Here is a 19318-nt window from a genome sequence, read left to right as displayed (position 1 = left end):
CTCCCCTAACCCCTAACTGCAATGCTGTGCGGCCTAAGGCTGTTGAGTCATTAGGTCAGCAAGGATAGGCTGTCTTTCCCTACAGGCACTGGAAAAGGACCACCACAGCTCCTGTGACCTTGCAGAACCAAGCCAAAGGTTGTAGCTGGTTGCTGTTGTTAAATTCTAGGATTTAAGCTTTCTCTGCTTCATGAGGGAGCTTTTCCATACTTTGCTTACAGAATTTGTTGAAAGTGAAGGCAGAACTGCCCCATAAACTGGTTTTCTTCAAATTTTCCCTCATGTCAGGCCAGTTGGTTTGCAAACAAGAGTCTCTACTATTTAGAAGAGTATGGCCTAGTACAAGAGACGTTTATATTTGTGCATTTTATTGTACTTAATCTAAGAAATAGTGTGATTCCTGCTCAGCCTCATCCAGAAGTGAAATGTACATTTTTCCAGTAAAAAGAAAACAGGAAATACAATAAAAGGAGAAAAGATAGGAGAAATTTTGAACCTGCTTCTGGAGTGAGTGCAGAAGAGCCTGATATGATCAGTTACAAAGGAATACATCCTAGGAGTGCACTGTAAAAGAAATTTGAGCTCCTTTTGATGGCTGGTAAGTACTGAGATAGCTTTGTTGCATAGGCACTGCTGACAGGAGTGTTTCTGCCCCCAAGGCAGCATTTCTGACATGAAAAAGTTACCAGAATCTGAGTTTTATCACATTGATGCATAAGAGTTATCATGTAATCAGCATAGCCATGATGAGCACCTCCTCATCCTGCAGAGCTGGCCTTCAAGCTCAGTCTAGAGCCTCAGCTCAGAGGCTGGGGTAGTTCTGGCTATTGTTCAGTAAGAAGGGGTCAGGGAGCTGTTGGGGACAGAAGTGAATGTAGTGTGGATGGATCAGAACTAGCCTGGTCCCTGGGTTTAGGAGTGCGTGCTCCTCCATCAGCACAGGAGCTGCTTTAGCTCTCCCCACGGTCAGTGGACGGAAGGAGGAAGGGACTGGAATAGGAATTTTCACTGCTGAGTCTGAGAGTTCAACAACTCAAAAGTATCATCCACAACCTGCCAGAGGCAGTTTTCGAGTGGGAAGTCATTGTCCACCAGGTTGACCAAGTAATAGTTGTCATGAATGTACTGGATGATCATGCGAGAGGGCGACTCCTCTTCATAGAGCTTGGCCCATTGCTCGATCCACAGTGCAAAGGCCTCATCCTGCCAAGAGTAAAACCAAATATTATATGTTGGCAGTGGTGTAATGCACGTGTTAAAGCTGCATCTTCATATCACTTCATTTAGAACAAGCAGTGTCACACATGACTGGCCAGCCTGTGGCTTGTTTCCAGGAGCAAGGAGCCTCCTGCTTTCCAGGCAGTGGGAAGTGCCAGGGCTGAAAAAGGGACGCGTTTGCAGTAAGATGGCTCGATACTGCCCCTGTGCGTGTAAAGAGGGGAGGGAGAGCTACCGCCAGAGCCTCCCTTTACAGAGAATTTGGTATTTGTGAAGAGCTCTTGCTGGAGCAAAGTTCTCCTTGCATCGAGGGAACAGGAAAAGCAGCATCACAACAGTGCTCAGCTGTGAGAAGTATCACAGGCTAAAACCAAATCAGACACTCTGAACCTCCCAGGGCAACCACAGCAATGTTTCCAGCAGAAGGGAGGACTCACCTTCCAGGAGAGGAAGCTTACAGGGTCCACTACAGTGGGCTGGATGATCTCCCTGCCTGGGAAGATGCCCCAGGTGACAGCATTGGGTTGCAGGTCTGGAGCATTGGTGATATTCTGGCCCTGCCAAAAGAAGGCAAACGTTTCTGAAGCAATTGCTGGAGGAGAGATTAAGTGAGATGGAACAAGTGCATTTATCCTCTCCTTGGTAAGAGATAAGACAGCTGCTGCACATCACAGCTGACTTGCTTCACTTTCCCTTCCCTTCATCAACCCTCTCGTCCCACTTTGTTCATAGGGGTATGTGAATCTCTGTCTCTCTCCCAAGGTGGTAAAAGGAAGTGTCCTGTGAACAACAGCCCACCTTGACATTGACAATGTGGTAGTTCACCCGCAACTCATACTTCTTCAGCACCTTGAGCAATGCCGTGACGATCTCACTGGAGGTGAAGAACTCCAGGTATGCCTACATGGAGGGAAGGGGAAAGAAAATAAGAGCCTTAACTCGTGGCAGGGCTGAGACAAATACAGGCAACCAAGAGGACAGTTATTTGGAAACCAAGCAGCCTAAAATTTGTCTGTCCATTCCCAGAACCATGTACTAGAGGAGGCTTGAGCAAAGGGCAGGGGAGATAAATGGTGAGAGCAAAAGTAGCAACCCAGAAGCAGTGAGCTCCAGAAAGCTACAAGCTTGCCATTTTGTACCCACATTAGCAGGCAGGCTGAATAAGCTCCAGCCAGTGTAATCCCAACTACTGAAACAGTCTGTGCCAGACACAGTGCTTGGGAGAGGCCTCAATTCTACATGGTACCCTGTGAACAGCAGTGTCCTGCCGAGGCAGCCCAGTCTGGTGGGAGCAGAAGCCAGGTCTCAGCTGGGCTCTCCCAAGCACCCCACCATTCCCTGTCCTCATCTTTTGTTCCCAATTCTCCCTGTGTGCTTATAAAGCCTAATTCTGTACTTGCTTCATCTACTGCTGCTCTGTGCTTGGCTGCTCCCAACAACCGCTTCCCCTCCCCCCATTTCCTGGCTATTGTTCGAGATGATGGATTTCCCCTCACCTCGGGGGAATTTTTCCCTTTGAAAACATAACTGCATTTGCCATCTGCTGGTCTCATGGCTTTAGCGGTTTGGATCCCTTCTGAGCAGGGCTGCTTTGTTTTTTAGTATGAGCCACTTGCCTGGCATTTACCTTGATGGGAGATTCCTATCGCAGCCATTAGTGGCAGGGCTCCAGCGCCTGAAAATGCATGACAGTGGAGACAGGCTTGGCAGACAAGGCTGCTTGTAAGCCAAGGAAGGTTGTTGTGGTTTGACATTGGTGGGCAGGCATATGCTTGTACCTAGAACTTCATCACCCCTCTCTGATCAGTAATTACTTGTTCAGAGTATAAACAAGAACCTCTGTAAATGTTCAACAGAGGTTTTGAGGTGGGAAAAACAACTATGAGGTAAGCCATACAGCTGACATAATCTGTCTCTTGAGACACCAAAGTTGCTTTGCCTCATCTCAGCAAGAAGGTATTAAGATAAGGAGTAGGCAGAAGCATTATGTGGGTGAAAGCCTACCTAACAGAGACCAAACTGGGTCATAACTCTTTGCTGCCTAGCCCCTAGTACCTTTTGGAAAACATAGCCCCCACTGGGCCCCCAGCCGACAATGGGGTCTGTGGATGGTTTCCCATTGATGTTTGGCTGGGAGTTGATGGTCAGGATTCCTCGTCTGTTAACCTTCTCCAGCTGCTCCTTCAGAAGGTTGGTTTCCGTAGCAAGAGGGTCATCGTTCCATGGCATACATGTAACCTACCATGGGAGAAAGGATGGTTCAGAATGGATCTAACAACCCTTAGGTTACCATCTGGATGCTGAAGGAACTCAGAAGTGCCCTAATGGTCTCACACACCTGCTTCAGGAGAGAATTCCCAGCTTTGATTCCAGAGGCAACTCTAAATGACTGCTGAAGTCTATCAGTACTGATCTTGTCATGCTATAGAAGCTTTTCTTTTATGTTGAGCCCTAGGTCTGGCTGCTGAATCCCCTTCAGCCACTATCTCCTCAGCAAATCCTTTTGGATAGGGAAGTGCCAATTCTTGCTTAGAAGAACAATGGGGTACCAGGAGCAATAGGAAATATGCACTATTGTCTGTGCCACATTGACCATCGCTCACCTTGTGCCCATTCTTGTTGGGTTCTCCAGTGATGTAACATGTGAACACCTCAAAGACGCTTTCCTCACCAGTCAGCTCTTCTCCCCACATCTTCAGGAGGTCCTCCCGGGGAGACTTGCTCTTCAGGTAAAAAAGGTAATAGTCCTTCAGTTCCCCAAAGGCTGGGGAGGAGGAGTTACCCCTGTAAGGGGAGCAGACACAGGATTAACAGGATTTGGTGATGCAGGAACACGGCCACCCAGGAAGAGAAGTACCCAACAAAATCCACTTAGAGACCAAAACACACCCCAGTGTCATTCTCCTCACCTCATTCAAATCCAAGCAATTGGGAACCACTTTAAGAAGCCACCTGTTTTGTCAAGCCCAAAGTGTGCCCAGGACACCCACTAATAGAGACAGACTGTGGAGCAGTCTTTTGTACCACACCTCCATCTCACTGCCATTGCAGGCTACGAGCTTACCATCGGCCATTGGGGAAGTCATCCCACTCTTGAGTCCGATAGATGTAACTCTTTGGCCTGGAGGCCCAGAAAATCGGCCGAACATCTTCAACTCTTCTCTTGGGGTGAGCGCTCACCGCCCAGGGCAGCGGCCGCCTGCAGGGGAGGACCAGATGTTAACACAGTTCCTCTGATAGACTTTCCCCTTGAGGCTGGAACCCCCTTTCCCTGGAGAGCTTTGCAACTAATAGTGGCTGAGAAAAGTTCTGTTTGCCAGTAAGTAGCACACAAAACTCTTCTTCCTTTATGGAAAATCTTTTTCCCATTCAGTTCCCTCACAGGATACTCAGAAGGTGTCTGTTAAATGGTTAAGTACAGGACTGACACCTGACATTGGATGACGTAAGGGAAGAGCACTGTGTGAAGCTGTTTTTAACAGCAATCTGTTTTCCTTTTGCTTTCTCTTGTCTATGCTAAAGACTGTGGGCTCAGAGAGAAGTCCACATTCCCTTTCTCAGCTGTAGAGAACCCTAAAAAACTACAGTGGGAGCCTACATAGCACCTATTCCATAAGAGGGGTTGTCACATCTCAAAATCATGTTTCTTCCGAGTGGCAGGAGTGTAGGTGGTTATAGTTCCAGAATGGGCTACTTTAAAGCTGCTTGACTGAATCAAATTCCTGCTTTAGCTGTCCCCTCTATTTCTCCCAGCTTTTGTCAGACCTGCAGGAAGTGTGAACTTCTAAATGTAGAAAGGTGCTTAAAACCCCAAAAAGCAGCAGAGAAGAGGTGCTAACCCATCCATTGCTTGAGCCTTTAGTAGATGGGATGGATGTATGTGGAAGAGGAACTAACAGAAGCCAGCATGTTCTGCTCACCTGGGGTCCTCCTTCCATATGCCCAGGCGCTTCAGGACTTCGGTAGTAGCCACTTCCCGATTGAGGGTGTAGAAATGGAGCCCGTGCACCATGCCACTATCCAACAGCTCCCGGCACATGGACACTGCCAGCTCCACCCCATAGTTCCGGATAGCTGCATCGTTGTCCTTGATGGGTTCAATCACATCTTTGATCTCTTGAGGCACTTCCAGCTTGGAGAGCTTCACCAGCTGGCGCAGGGAGTGGTAGCCCTGGGTAAGGATGCAGGGGATTTTAATTTTCCAAAGGCCCTTTTCTGACATCTCAGTAACACAGAGACTTGATCTCTATTTTGTGGCAGGAGATTTAGAACTGGAGCTCCTGGATTCTGCCCCTAGGCCCCATCTCCAGGATAGTAATGCAGTCCTGGTCTTGTCCCTTTAGGTGGTTTCTTCCTATTTGCCTGAGCCCAGCATACTCAGTGATGACTAACACCTCAGGACTGGTAGACCACTGTCCTTTATATCCTTTTTTGCCATATGGGCACAGAAAACCTTTTTAACTTGTTATTACATGTCTAAGAGTTTAATTTGGCAAACCACCTACAGATGTATCACACTTAGCACTCTCACTTCCCAGAAATTTTGTGGAGGGTATTTATAGACCTCTCAGGTCCTGAACCACAAATACATAATCTGGATCTTTATTCCCTCCCCAGACTAAAACTACTGGATTTCACCTGTATGGGGAAGATGCCAGGAATAATGGGGCAGGTGATGCCAATGGCTTGACAGTCCTTCATGAACTTGAGAAAGGTTTCTGATCGGAAGAAAAGCTGTGTAATGATGAAGTCTGCCCCAGCGAAGACTTTCTCCTTCAGGTGCCTCAAGTCTGCCTCATAGCTCTCTGCTTCAGGATGACCTTTGGGGTAGCCTTTGGGGGGAAAGGGGAAGAAAGAAGTAGTGAAACCCTGGCGGTAGAGACAATACACTAGAAATCAATGCTGCCAATCTGATTGTGCTCTCCCAGCCCAGTTCCAGAGAGGGACTGCTGAGCTGATTTCCCTGTCTCAGACCATACCCCACACTCTGCAATGAAGGATATTTACCTGCCACACAGATGTCAAAGTAATCATCAAATTCATTGCGAATGTGCTTAACCAGGTCGACAGCGTGGTTGAAACCATCTACTTCTTCCTCCCACTCCTCACCAGCAGGATCTGAAAAGAGAACAAATCCACAGCTCTCCAACTATTTGCAGGACTCGTATCTGCTAGTTCCATAAATCCTCCTGCTGAAAGGAGGGCAAAGAGATGAAACCCCCACGCTTGCACTTTTACCTATGGACTGCTTTTGTCTACCCTTGAGCTGGAGGGACTGCCAACAAAGGGATCAGGTGAAATGCAGTCTTAACATTTAATTCCCACAGCGGGAGCAGCCTCTAAATCTTCTTTCTCCTTTTTTACCCTGAAACTGAATGCAACAGCAATGCATCTTCAGGAAAAGTATGATAAAAGGATTCACCTCCACGCAACGCCATGATGTTCTTCAACCCAAGCCTCTTGGCCTTCTGCAGATGCCCTGTGATATCATCCCTAGTTTGATTGCAGCATGTCATGTGTAGGATGGTCTCCAGGCCACAGTAGTTGACTGCAGTGTTGGCAATAATCATGGAAGAGGTTTCCTTGTCAGATCCCGGATCTCCTGCAGGGTGCCACGTCACATCAATGAAGAGTGGACCACCCGCTCCCATGCGGTCAAACCTGTGGATTTTAGAGCTGCATTAGCCTACCAGGCAGCCAACTCCCCTCTCTATGCCTGGGATATCTTGCTCAGTGTTGGAATGCTAGCAACAGGCAGAGGGAGCTTGGATGACAGCAGCAGGAGAGACTAAGATAAGATTTGAACTAAGAGCTTAGCAAGTGGCCAGTGTAAATAAGGGAAGTCATCCTTTAAGGTTTTATGAGGAAGAGCTGCCAATGTCTTACAGGAGGCAACTTGAGCGTTCTCTGTACAATAAACTTCCTGCCAGCATGTTCTATTAGACTGATATGTCTTCTGATAGCCAGCAGGGCAAGTCTCATTCCTTTTGAGATGGGAGATTGTGCTGCAACCCCCTGTTCCCAACTTTAACTGTAGAAGCTACAGATAAGAAAAGATGGACCAGATCTCTGTTGTGTTCCAAAGTGTGCTTAATAGAAGAGACAGAGGCTCCCCTAACTCATCTCTCTCCTGCTCTGGACTGGAACAGGCCTTTCTGTTTGAAGTAAAACTGGCAATGGTATACAGCAGTTACAGAGTTATGGAAAAGACTCTTTTCCTCCTGGCGACTGCATGGTGGCTCCTGGGGTTCCCCACTGGGCTCCAGGATGACCTTTAGCTCTGCTGAGAACTGTCACCTTCCATTTAGCATGTAGATAGGGACACCTATTCAGAGGCTAAAACTGTAGTCCTCAGTAATACAGAGGCACAAACCACAGTGGCCGGATGATTCTGAAAGCCAGTGGCATCTGTTCTACAGACTTTGGCACGCTGCCCATCAAGGAATATTTTCTGCTCTTAACAGGTACTTTTCTGCTCCATTATCCCCCAGCACTCTGCTTCAGCCTGAGCATGACAGTGGGGTTGCTCCATATTCACAGAGCATGGGAGAGGGAAAACAGCCTGGCCCCCTCAGTAACCCCACCATGATATTTAACTCTGCAGGGGCCTCCAAGGAAGACAAATTACCTGGTGTCCATTACCTTCCTCAGCAGGAAAGCACAGCCCCATTACCTGCTTCGTCACCTGGAAGGGGAGACAGAGCATGGGGCAGAGCCTGCCTCATTAGCTATTTCCCAACCCTCCACCACACACTTCACCTCTCCTTTCTCCCACCCTGCAGCCCTCACCTGGAAATGAGATTGACAGCAGCGTTGGCTGTGCGTGGAGGGAAGAATTCCAGGGAGAACCACTTGTCTCCAGCTTCCTGGCGTCGACGCATCTTCTCCCGCAGCCGCTCATGCCGGTCAGCATCGAGGACAGGGGTGGAGCAGCGTGAGCTGTCCTTGGAGCTCTCGCTCCCACTGCTGCTGCCACCATCAGACTTGGAGCTGGAGCTGGCACTGCAGCTATGCTGGGTCTCGTTGACCATGGTGAGCTCTCTGGAGGAGGGTCACAGAAGGAATACAGTGGGTACAAGGCAGGACAGAGCAAGGAGCAGTTACTGCTGGTGTGGGCAGCAGGTAATGAAAAGGAAGCCTATGCCAAGGTCAGATGTTAATCATCACCAAGGAGTCCCTTTTGCCAGCCTTCACTGTAAGCTGTAGGGGGGGAGCTGGTAAAAACATAATTGCAGAGGGTTTTGTGCCACTCTGATGTAGATCTGTGCTTGCTGGGTCAAATTTGGCTCTCAAAAGTCAGGTCAACATCACTTTTGACCTGAGTGCACGATTCTCATTAACTTAGGCCACGATTCTCATGTGCATGAGGTGGCAGCCTCTTTGATCTTGCAGCCTTGGGCTGGACATGCCAGCAAATAACTGTTTCTTTCTACACCAGTTGGTTCTTGGACTGTGTCCATCTCCAGTTTCCACTATTTGTTCCTAAAAACCAGTGCTTCTTTACAGGAAAGCAAGTGCTAATCGGGAAGGTACACAAGAATGCACAAACTATTCCTATGTCAGAAAAAAACCCTGAAAAAAACCCCTCTGATCAGGCCATCCCCACAAATACCATTCTTTGTTTCGTCTTTGCTGGCATCACAGTTGCATTTCTAATCATTATCCTTCTTCGGCAAGACATACCATCTCCACAGACAATACCACTGCACACAGTTCTTTCCTTTACCAAGTACACTGTTCATGTTCCTCTTTGTGGCTGCTTGGAAACAAGGTCAGCAGCCACCATCCCCTTCTCCCTGCCTCCTCTTAGTTCCCAAAGTGTTTTATCCTATGCCTTTAAAATGAGGTAGTGATTACAGATAACTAGAAAACTACCATAAAATCTGCATCTGTGTTACTTCCTTCTGTACCTGCCAAAACCTAAAACTGCCACTGGGAAGCAGCATGCTGCTGAGCATTATTTAACACTGGAGCCTGCTTTTGGTTGCACAAGCTAATGTACACTTTGTCCTTATCATATAAGCTCTGTGGGTTTAGGTCATCCAAGGTCTTTGAACTCGTCTTTACTGTTTACACTGAGTTCCCAAGCAAGCGAAATGCTATGGGAGAAAGTCTATTTTTATCACCTGGGGACTTCTGCTGGCAGGAGATATGAGAAGGGAGCGCAGGGCTTCTGCTGCCAAGAGGAACGGGGCATCTTAAATCAGGTCACAGTAAAAATCAGCACCACAGATCTACTGAGAAGTGAAACAAGAGCAATGGGGGGTGCACACTAACAGCCCTGACCAGGCTCTCTCACGGGACTTTGCCTGCCATCCCCGTAGCACTAATCTGTGAGTATTATCCCAAAGCACATGTTGGAGATTGAGATAGCGGTGCAAAACCACACACAGTCAACTCCCAATATTTCCCTTCCCACAAGCATGCCATGGCACTAAAGGCAAATCACAGGATTGCTGTTCTCCTACTTGAGATTTAAGATTCCCATCACAAGTGAAGAGGTATTAATGTCTCTATAGGGTAACACTTGTCTTGAGGAAAGGGCCTTATCTCACTGACAATCTGAAGCCATAATGACTGGAGAAAGGCCCCGCTTAAATTTTGCCTACAGGCAGCAGTTGGAGCATTTCCTTACCATCAGATGCATCGCAGATTTGCTGGCAGAAGCTTGCAGTTATCGCTAAGGGAAACAAAGCATTTTCTAAACAACAAAACCAGCTGCAACGTAAGACACTGTGAAATACCCTTGGGCCCCACTGGCGCAGCATTCCTGTTCCACTGTTTCTGCCACACTGCAGAGCTCAGAGCACAAGTCTCTGATCAGCACCCCGATCCATGATCAAAGATCTATGATCAGCACCCCGATCTCTGATCAGCACCCCGATCCATGATCAAAGATCTATGATCAGCACCCCGATCTCTGATCAGCACCCCGATCTATGATCAAAGATCTATGATCAGCACCCCGATCTCTGATCAAAGATCTCTGATCAGCACCCCGATCTATGATCAAAGATCTCTGATCAGCACCCCGATCTATGATCAAAGATCTATGATCAGCACCCCGATCCATGATCAAAGATCTCTGATGAGCACCCCGATCTCTGATCAAAGATCTATGGGCAGCACCCTGATGCTGATCAGCGCAGATGCGCCTGTTGCGTTCATGTGACGGCGGTGCCCGTTCACCTCGCTGTTGGGCACTTTTCCTGCTCCCAGGCCCGCGCTTACACACGCACTGTCGCGATCGGCATCCTCCCAAGCTCAGCTTCCCCCCCCGAGCTGACCCCGGCGGCAGGAGGTGCGCTTCGCATGGGGCCTGCAAGGGTCCCGTGCGGCGCCGGGGCACCAGGCTGACAGCCCTACGGGGCAGCCCGCGGCTGGGTCCACCGCACTGCCAACGGGGCGGCTGCCGGGACAACGCACGGCCATGGGGAGGCTGGAGGGAAAGGGCCGGGGTTGGAGGAGGGCTCAGCCGCCGGACGGGGGTCCCCGCTCGGCAGCCGGGCTGGGGGCTGTGTGCCGGGTGCCGCTCCCCACCCGCCCCAGGCTCCGCTCACCTGCCGGTGGTGCCGGGCGGTGCTGGGCGGCCCCATCCCGCGGCGCTTTAAGCGGGGCCGGAGCAGGGCGCGTCCCCCGGTACCGCCCCGCGCTTCCCCTGCCCCGACATGGCGGAACCGCGACCTCAGCCGCCCCGCGCCGCGCCGCGCCGGAGGAGGCGGGGCCTAGGCCCCGGCCCCGGCCGGGTTACGCTGGTGCGCGGGTGGAGCCGGGAAGGGGCGGTGGCGGCGGCGGAAGATGGCGGGATGCGGGTCCGGGCTGTGCTGCTGCTGCTGCCCGCGCTGCTGCGGCGAGCGGGAGAGCCGCACCCCCGAGGAGCTGGTACGGCCCCGCGTACCCCACACCGAGCTGGTCCGGCCCCACGGAGCGCCTCAGAGCGGGCGGCTGGCGGGGGGCGTAGCTACGGCGCTGGGCACGGTGCCTCCGGCCCGGGTGCCGGTGCCTCAGGGCGCGGTGCCTCAGCCGGTCAGGGCCCGGTGCCTCAGGGCGCGGTGCCTCAGCCGGTCAGGGCCCGGTGCCTCAGGGCGCGGTGCCTCAGCCGGTCAGGGCCCGGTGCCTTAGGGCGCGGTGCCTCAGCCCGTGCTTGGCCCAGGGCCTCAACGCCTCATGGCCTGATGCCTCAGCCGATGCTCATCCCGGCCCCTCGGCCCGTTCCCGCTCTTCTGCCACGTTGGGCCCGGTACCTCAGCCTTCTGCCCGCGCTGTCCCAGTACCGCAGTCAGCCTTTGCTGTGGCAGGGCCTGGTGTCAGCCCCTTGCAGCCCTCAGGGAAGTGGCTCTGGTGGGGCTCTCTGCAGCTGCCCGGCACAGGGGAATGCTGTGTGTGCGAGTTTCTGCTCCTGTGCTTCCCTGTAATCCACTGCTGTAAGGGAAGCTGGGATGGGGTTTAGTGCTGCTCTGCCTTCCTCTGCTGTGGGGAGCTGCTGTATAGAAGTGGTGTGGTGTGTTCTTGCTGAGGGGCAGGTTTTAAGGTAAGACCCTGTACAGCTACCCCAGAGTAGGCGATGGTCTGGTAACCCATACTCTTGACTTTGTAACCCATAATGGTATAGGTCTTCCTTAATTCTGGTTTTGCTACCAGTGTTCGTGTCTCTGCGTGCATTTGTTTCCCTGATGATTCTCCTTTCCCATGTTTGTTTTGCAGACAATCCTAGGGGAAACTCGTGAAGAGGAGGATGAGATCCTTCCACGCAAGGACTATGAGGTGGGAATTAAACTGATAACAGCAGGTGAAACGCATGTGTAAAGAGCTGCAGGCAGGTTGTGGTCGGTTTGAGTTTGTAGCGAGGTGGGTACTCAAAGTGCATCACCCGTTAGGTTGCGTTGGCATCAGCAGAAATACCAAGAGTTGCTGTGTTTGCAAAGAACTGCTCCTCACATGTTTCTGGGTCAAAGCTCTGGGGGTGGAGTTTGAATGTCCATGGCTCAAGTCAGCCTCTTGTTGAGGAAATCGATGTTCAGAGCCTGCTGCATTGTTCCACTTTTTAAATGTGGGATTTACGGGCTCTGTTGGTCTTGTTTCCTCCTGACTGTAGGAAGCATCTGTTGCTGCTTGGTCACTGTTGCCTTATGCTCTTTCTGTTACACTGGCTCACAGCAGATCCTGCTTCTTACAAGAGATTTTTGCTTTCTGCATGTCTGTAGTGACAGGACAAGGGGTAATGGGTTCAAACTTAAACAGGGGAAGTTCAGATTGGATCTAAGGAGGAAGTTCTTTACTGTAAGGGTGGTGAGGCACTTGAATGGGTTGCCCAGGGAGGTTGTGAATGCTCTATCCCTGGCAGTGTTCAAGTCCAGGTTGGACAGAGCCTTGGGTGGGATGGTTTAGTGTGAGGTGTCCCTGCCCATGGCAGGGGGGTTGGAACTGGATGATCATAACATCCCTTCCAGCGCTAACTATTCTATGATTCTATAGTGGCCCTGAGCTATTTAGAGCAGTTGCTGTTCACATGGGTGTCAGCAGTTCAGCCTGTTACTGCTTGGCTTGAAAGGGTGAAGTTGATGTAGATTGAAGGTAGTGATAGTTTGTGAGTATGACTGGGCAGCTCTATCTTGCTTTAAACTCTCAGCTGGAGAGGAAGTCCTATCTAATATGTGTTGTAGTAGAGGTTAAATATAACGATGTAATGTTTATCCCCTGCACTATCAGATTGGAGGCACTTAAGTCTAAACCTGTACAATATGATTTCTTTAAAGTTGTTTTAATAAGTCATGTTCCTGTTTGGTTCCCTGTCTCTCTCAGCTGGGGCAGTGAAATTGGTCTGTTCTTCACTTTGTGGTTTTTAGGGTCTGGTTCTGCTGGAAATATTTAATCGACATTGTTTCCAGAAGTTTTTTCTCCTCCTGTTGTCTGCAAGACCTACTGTGGGAGTAGTAATGACTTCTGTAATGTCTAACAAGGTCTTCTATCCATAGTATTTTGCACAATCTGTTGTAGCATTTTCTCTTAAATTGACCTTTTGGCATTCTTTCAGAGCTTGGATTATGATCGTTGTATCAATGACCCATACTTGGAAGTTTTGGAGACCATGGATAACAAGGTAAGACCTTGTTCTTTCTCTTCGATTAGCTTGAGAGCTAAAACTGGAAATTACCCAGGGAAGTTGTGGCTGCCCCATCCCTGGCAGTGTTCAAGGCCAGGTTGAACAGGGCTTGGAGCAACCTGGAATAGTGGAAGGTGTCACTTCCTGTGGCATGGGGTTGGAACTAAATGAGCTTTAAGGTCCTTTCCAACCCAGACCGTTCTGTGATTCTAAATATGTTCCACTGAAGGAAGTTTTGTGGATGTTTTTCTTCTTTATGAAAGAAATTCTATGTGCTTTCTTGGTTTCTTTATGAAGAGAATAAAAATATGTCTGGAGATGATAGCTCCCAGCATCTGTTCTGATCCTCAGGTTTAAAGTGAGCAAGATGTTTGGTACTTTTAGTTCCCTATTTTCAGTTTTCTGTTGTTACCATCTTCTGTTGATTTATCACTCTAGCAGGAATTAATCTGTGGAACTCCAAAATGCCTTTCTCTGATCCCCATTTCTATATTGCTTTGATTTGGCTCATGGTTTTTTTTTATTCTCTTACTAAACAGAAAGCCCAGAGATATGAAGCAGTGAAGTGGGTGATGGTTTTTGCTATTGGAGTCTGCACAGGACTGGTAAGGGTCATACTGTTTGGGAAATGAGGAAAAGTCAGGAGACTAAGCAGGCATAATTTAGAAGTCAGTGGCTGAGGAGTCAAGAGGAGAAAACAGTCTTTTATGAAGTGGAGAGCTTAGTAGCTAGAGTTGTCTTTCTGGAATTATAGCACGTTGTTGCTAGATTATTATCCAGGAAGCCTTTTTGGTTTGTTTTAGAACTTGCTGTGCTTTCTTCGTAAAGTATTCTGGCAAATCCTTTAATTCTGCATACAAGAAAACCTGTCCAAAGTGAGCACCTAATAAAAAGATGCTAATTTGGTGTTGGACTTTATGGTTAGTATGTTTGTCAGCACTAGTGTCACTGCATGTACTTTCTAGAGTGTTTGAACATTAGCTCTGCTGAGTGTATGCCTCAGTTAAGCGCCAGCTTTCGTCTGTACCCTGAAATGTGTTGTGGGTGTTAAAAATGCTGCCAGATTAGCACTCTGAAATGCATTCCTTCAGGAATAACTCTAGGGAGGGCTCTGTCCTGGTGTGAGAATGAGGGAGGCAGCAAATCTGAGCTTCCAAAGTTACTCTACTCTGAACAGCACTTCTTTTGCCTTCTTCATTCTTTGTCCTCCTGTGTGTGCATACTTCTGGTAGGACTTACTAGAGGGTGGTCTTTGTTACTTGTATGTAGTAGTTTCTGATGACAAATGTGTCTTCTTTTCCATAGGTGGGCCTTTTTGTGGATTTCTTTGTACGGCTCTTTACCCAGCTCAAGTTCCAGGTGGTACAAAGCTGTATCTTTTACCCAGTGTGTGGGTTCCTGCTAGGCTCAAGTGACCTTTTCCTTTCTGTTGCTGTTCTGCTCAGAAAAGCTGACTCTCAGACTTCTGCCATCCGTCACGTTGATGACTAACCAAGTTTTTAACTTGGCTCTATAATTCAGCCCTTGAAACCAAGAATGTTTCCACTATTGTGTACACAGGCAAAGGCTAATCCCTGAAAGAATTAGTGGTTTCTCTTCCTTGTAGCTTAGGTGAGCTCTGAAAATGAAGCCTGGCTTCCTGGTGGGTTGTGTCAGAGGCCCTGGCTGGGTTAGCAGGTTTGGCTCCTGGTGCCAGTGGGATCCCCAGACAGTACTCAATGATTGTGTGTTGCTGGGGGGAATGTTGTTGTTTTCTATGACTAGCCCTGCAGCGGTGGAAGAATGCACCGAGAAAGGCTGTCTTGCATTGTCCTTGCTAGAGCTGCTGGGCTTCAACCTGACCTTCGTTTTTCTTGCCAGCCTTCTGGTTCTGATCCAAGTAAGTCTTAGGTGCACTGCTGCTACTTACACAGCCGCCCTTTCCTCTCACACAGGTCCTGGGTATGAAGTATTCTTGCTGGAAGCACTGTCTGCCCCAAGACACCAAACTAGCTTCTCAGTGCTGATTGACATAGCTAAGCAGGATCTCTTGGTCCTTTGCTGTGCTCTCTGATGACACATTGTTGATCAGCTATGAAATCAATGCAACACAACATCAGTATTTCTTTTCTACAGCCTGTAGCAGCTGGATCAGGAATTCCTGAAATCAAGTGCTACCTCAATGGGGTAAAGGTTCCAGGGGTTGTGCGTCTCCGGACAGTGGTGTGCAAAGCTATGGGAGTGCTCTTCAGTGTGGCAGGAGGTAAGAAGGGCTGTGGTGGGAATCTTGTTTCTTGTTGGGAATCACTGAAGGGGAAAAAATATGTACTTGCTGTACACAGGGCACAAAAGGCTTCTCCCACCTTTCCAGTAAAATGATTTTAATGGGCTGGAGTAGAGTCATGAGCCCTGAATGCATATACAGAGAGTAGAAAATAGAAGGATCAGGACTATCAGGGGAACTGTTCTGGGTGGGCTAGTCAGAAGTGACTCTGTGGTTGTCTTTGAGAGAGACATGAGAATTCTCCTGAACAAATGGTCTGGAGCAGCCTAAAGGAGGTTATGTTCTGGACAGCAGGGCAGAATAACCTTGAGAGTTCAGAGTCCTTGTACCAGCTGTCTTGGAATGATTCCACCCACTTGGAGCATAAAGTTTATGCAAGTCTTTGCAAACATCTGGGGGGGCTGAGGGGCCAGGGGTCAGCACTTTCGTGCACCTTGAGAGGAGATCGAGGAGCACAGGGGCCTGTGCCATGGCATGGAGGTGGTGAGCTGGTCTCTTGGCAGTCAGCAAGGGAGAGCGGCAGCAGGGCCAGGGGGAATGCATTGCCTCATTAGTCCTGTTTTTCCAGGTCTTTTTGTCGGGAAGGAGGGTCCAATGATTCACAGTGGTGCTGTCGTGGGTGCGGGTTTGCCACAGGTTAGTGTTGTCCTGGGTCACTGGCTTTGTAAGAGTACTGTGAGGATTAAGTTTCCATCCTCTCTGTTTCTAAATATGTTCTTTGTTTGTAGTTCCAGAGCATCTCTTTGAGGAAGATCCAGTTTAACTTTCCCTATTTCCGCAGTGACAGGTACTGTACCCAGGATGTGGAGGAGGGGACAGGAGGATGAGTGAGCAGACTTCCTTGGGAGAAGGGATGAATCAGTCAGTAGTAGTTTCAGTCTCTCTAGTGTCCTGCAGTTTCATTCTGCAGCAAGACTACACCAGGACTTGACTCTTCTGTGCTGCTCTGCTCTGTCTCCATGTTCACTGGTGTTCTTTACTACACAGCAAACCTCTACTCAAAGCCTTTAACCTGAATGGTTAACTGGCTTCATTGTTGGGAACAAGCTCAGTTACTCACCCATTATGGCCAAGATGTACCACAGAGAAGGCTCATTTACCTGACAGACCAAAATCTTGCCCTTCCCTCTGTCATTCTTTCAAGTGGTGCTGGAGTTTCATAGTTTGGAATGGTTCCTTATATATGGGGCATATGTGTAATGCCAGAGTTTTGCTCTTTGTTGATGCTGTAGAGAAAGCATGATGCTGCACCAGCTTTCTGAATAAGTTTTACTGCCATGGCTAGCACTTCTCCCAGCTGTCACGTCTGTATCCCTGGGATATATCCATAAATGGGAATGGTCTCTTACTTTGCAGAACCTAAGCACCTCCAGAGCTCTACTGTGCTAAACTGGGACCATTTTCCTCTTCATTTCAGGGATAAAAGGGATTTTGTATCTGCTGGAGCTGCTGCAGGAGTTGCTGCTGCCTTTGGAGCACCAATTGGGGGCACTCTTTTCAGCCTGGAAGAAGGTTCTTCGTTCTGGAACCAGGGACTTACATGGAAAGTGGTGAGTAATGACTCTCTCTCTCCTTCTGTGTGTCTTTTCCTTGAGCTAGACATTTGGGAGAGGTCTTGTCTGTGAGAGTGTTCAGATTATCCTGTCTTCCCCCTGAGCTGTCATGGCAGGAGAAAGATTGCCTGCTCTATCAGTGCTCCAGAATTACTATAGATCAAGAGCAGAGATAAGTCTGTTACTATGATACTAGGTGAGTTTGGAACAATGGGACAGCTCTGTGGGCAGCACATGTAGTGTACCTGGGAGAAAAGGCTGTTGTGCCTGGGCTCTTGGCCATCCCATCCTTTGGGAGCAGACAGAGTAGGCAGGTGCTGGAATTCTTTCTGTTTTTCTCTGCATTGGGGAACTGTATTGCAGCAATACCTCACGCCTTCAGGTTGCAGATTTCTCTTGCCTACTTTTATGAATTTGACAGTGTATTAAAAAATATATTGGATTTCAGGATGCGTTTGGCATTACACCAAACATCTTGTTGCTGGGATTCAAATACCCTTTCTCAGCAGGGGTAGAAGGAATGAGGGGATTTGCCAAGAAAGCAACACTCTCAGAGCCACTGAAGAGCTCAATTCCAACTCCAGACATGCTGTGTTAATTGATGTTTGTAATTGATTAGCAACTGCAAATTAACATATTTGACTAAAGAGAGCTTTTGCTGCAAGAATTACTAGGTAAAATTCCTAACTCCTTGTGCAGGAAACCAAATCATATGGTTATAGTAGTCCATCCGTTCTAGCCCTGCTCTCTTTTGCACCAGGGGGATGGGTGTTAAACCTCAGTGTATTATTTTCCTAAAGCCTGAGAAGGCTCTGAGGTACCCTTCCCCAGCCATAAGTCTCAAGGAAGAGCTGACCATGCCAGTCTTAATTCTGGGAATCTTTTCTTCTTTTCTTTTTTATACTATCTCAGCTTTTCTGTTCCATGGCTGCCACCTTCACCCTGAACTTTTTCCGCTCTGGGATTCAGTTTGGAAGTTGGGGGTCTTTCCAGCTCCCTGGGCTGTTGAACTTTGGGGAGTTTAAGGTAAGACTTAGTGCTGTTATTTCCCATACCCCTCCAGACTTTTGTCAGTTCAGTGTTTCTGTTATTTGGGCTAGGGGTTTTTTGATACATGCTTCTATTTCATTGATGGGCAGTTGACATTTAGCTGCGATAGATTGATAACCTATGACAGAATTGTTCCCCTATGGTCATAGCTGCTGAATCTCCTGTTGTGGAGACAGAAGTGTTGGTAGAAAATTGCAGCAAATACTGTAATGCTTTTTTTAATCCTTTTCTGCACGTAGTGCTCCGAGTCTGATAAGAAATGCCACCTCTGGACAGCTGTGGACTTGGGCTTCTTCATTCTGATGGGGATTGTAGGAGGCCTTCTCGGCGCCACCTTCAACTGCCTGAACAAGAGACTTGCCAAGTACCGCATGCGGAACGTGCATCCCAAGCCAAAGCTGGTCAGGTATTTGTGCTCTCTTGAGTTGTTGCAGGAATCTCTCATCTGTGTTCAGAATCTAGAATACCCCGTGAGTGGGGTTGGAGGAAATCCCAGACCTATTCATTTTGAAGTCACAAAACTCCATAGAACTTAAAAGTGAACATCAGAAACCAGATGTTATAGTCCCTGTGCACTTTTGTAATTACTCTGGTGGTACAGAGAGAGCTGCAACTCCCCTTACAAGGGCTGTGAAGGGAGGCCTTTATTATAAAGGCTATAGCTGAACAAAACAGCTTTTTCTCCATGCAGTATTTTTTATGTCTTGACCAGACAGATGTGGAAGGAATGGATGATGCCATTAATTGTTTAAATCTACAACTGAGCTAATATCTGTGCTATTTAGAAGGAGTTGCCATGTCGTTGTGGAAAATAGCTGGTTTTGCTCAGACAATTCTTAAATAAGAAGTTCAGGTTTGGAAAAAAAACCCCAAGCCCCAGAAGCATATGTGAGCAGTTAGGAAAGTGATTGTGAGATGATGCATCAACCTGTCCAGTCCTGTCTAGCCTTCTACCCTGTAAGGATCTACAGACCATTGTTTCCATGTGAACAGCCTCATCACTGAACCCTTCCCCATGGCTTTTTAATACGTGACTGCTATGTGTTCTCTGGGCAGAAATAGCTCCTTTTTGGGGCAGGCAATTAAAAAAGGGAGCTAACAATATCCCTGGCAACCAAGTCATGATTCAGC

At 48.5% G+C, this 19318-nt stretch overlaps 2 protein-coding genes across 14 annotated transcripts in view; one reads left to right on the top strand and one right to left on the bottom strand.

Annotated features, from left to right (window-relative positions):
• Positions 1-351: 351 nt before the first annotated feature.
• Positions 352-10935, bottom strand: MTHFR (methylenetetrahydrofolate reductase). 4 transcript variants are annotated; one of them, XM_065696714.1, is made up of 13 exons: positions 10779-10935; positions 9854-9898; positions 8008-8259; positions 6641-6879; positions 6226-6336; positions 5857-6050; positions 5139-5389; positions 4283-4417; positions 3822-4002; positions 3274-3456; positions 2017-2118; positions 1656-1775; positions 352-1203 (listed from the first exon to the last, which is right to left on the bottom strand). In XM_065696714.1, exons 3-13 carry the CDS (start codon positions 8247-8249, stop codon positions 1006-1008), a joined length of 1956 nt encoding a protein of 651 aa, XP_065552786.1. In that variant the 5' UTR covers positions 8250-8259; positions 9854-9898; positions 10779-10935; the 3' UTR covers positions 352-1005. The 4 variants fall into 4 exon arrangements, with proteins under 4 accessions (XP_065552786.1, XP_065552785.1, XP_065552787.1 ...); XM_065696713.1 differs by lacking the exon at positions 9854-9898 and having other exon boundaries at positions 10779-10934; XM_065696715.1 differs by lacking the exons at positions 9854-9898; positions 10779-10935 and adding an exon at positions 7847-7903 and having other exon boundaries at positions 8008-8095.
• Positions 10936-10965: 30 nt separating this feature from the next.
• Positions 10966-19318, top strand: part of CLCN6 (chloride voltage-gated channel 6) — a 68875-nt gene continuing 60522 nt past the window's right edge. For all 10 annotated transcript variants that reach the window (XR_010616356.1, XR_010616357.1, XR_010616358.1 and 7 more), the window contains exons 1-12: positions 10966-11100; positions 11923-11982; positions 13253-13318; positions 13861-13926; positions 14627-14693; positions 15094-15200; positions 15437-15563; positions 16153-16220; positions 16313-16371; positions 17002-17134; positions 18050-18163; positions 18427-18593. Coding sequence is in view for 2 of the 10 variants with exons in the window: in XM_065696710.1 (XP_065552782.1) it covers positions 11017-11100; positions 11923-11982; positions 13253-13318; positions 13861-13926; positions 14627-14693; positions 15094-15200; positions 15437-15563; positions 16153-16220; positions 16313-16371; positions 17002-17134; positions 18050-18163; positions 18427-18593 (1118 nt within the window). In the remaining 8 variants the exon portion in view is untranslated. The remainder of the gene's footprint in view (positions 11101-11922; positions 11983-13252; positions 13319-13860; positions 13927-14626; positions 14694-15093; positions 15201-15436; positions 15564-16152; positions 16221-16312; positions 16372-17001; positions 17135-18049; positions 18164-18426; positions 18594-19318) is intronic.

The sequence above is a fragment of the Lathamus discolor genome, chromosome 16 (assembly GCF_037157495.1).
Source record: "Lathamus discolor isolate bLatDis1 chromosome 16, bLatDis1.hap1, whole genome shotgun sequence".
NCBI classification, from domain to species: domain Eukaryota; kingdom Metazoa; phylum Chordata; class Aves; order Psittaciformes; family Psittacidae; genus Lathamus; species Lathamus discolor.
Note: the sequence above shows the minus strand (reverse complement) of the source record. Positions and strands in the feature narration are given on the sequence as shown.

Coding starts and splice junctions, on each gene's coding strand:
- MTHFR (XM_065696714.1), bottom strand. CDS start 8,249: ATGGTCAACGAGACCCAGCATAGCTGCAGTGCCAGCTCCAGCTCCAAG. Junction 6,880..8,007: donor GCTGTCAATCTCATTTCCAG/GTGAGGGCTGCA, acceptor TAAAATCCACAG/GTTTGACCGCATGGGAGCGG. Junction 2,119..3,273: donor GGGGCTATGTTTTCCAAAAG/GTACTAGGGGCT, acceptor CCCTCCATGTAG/GCATACCTGGAGTTCTTCAC.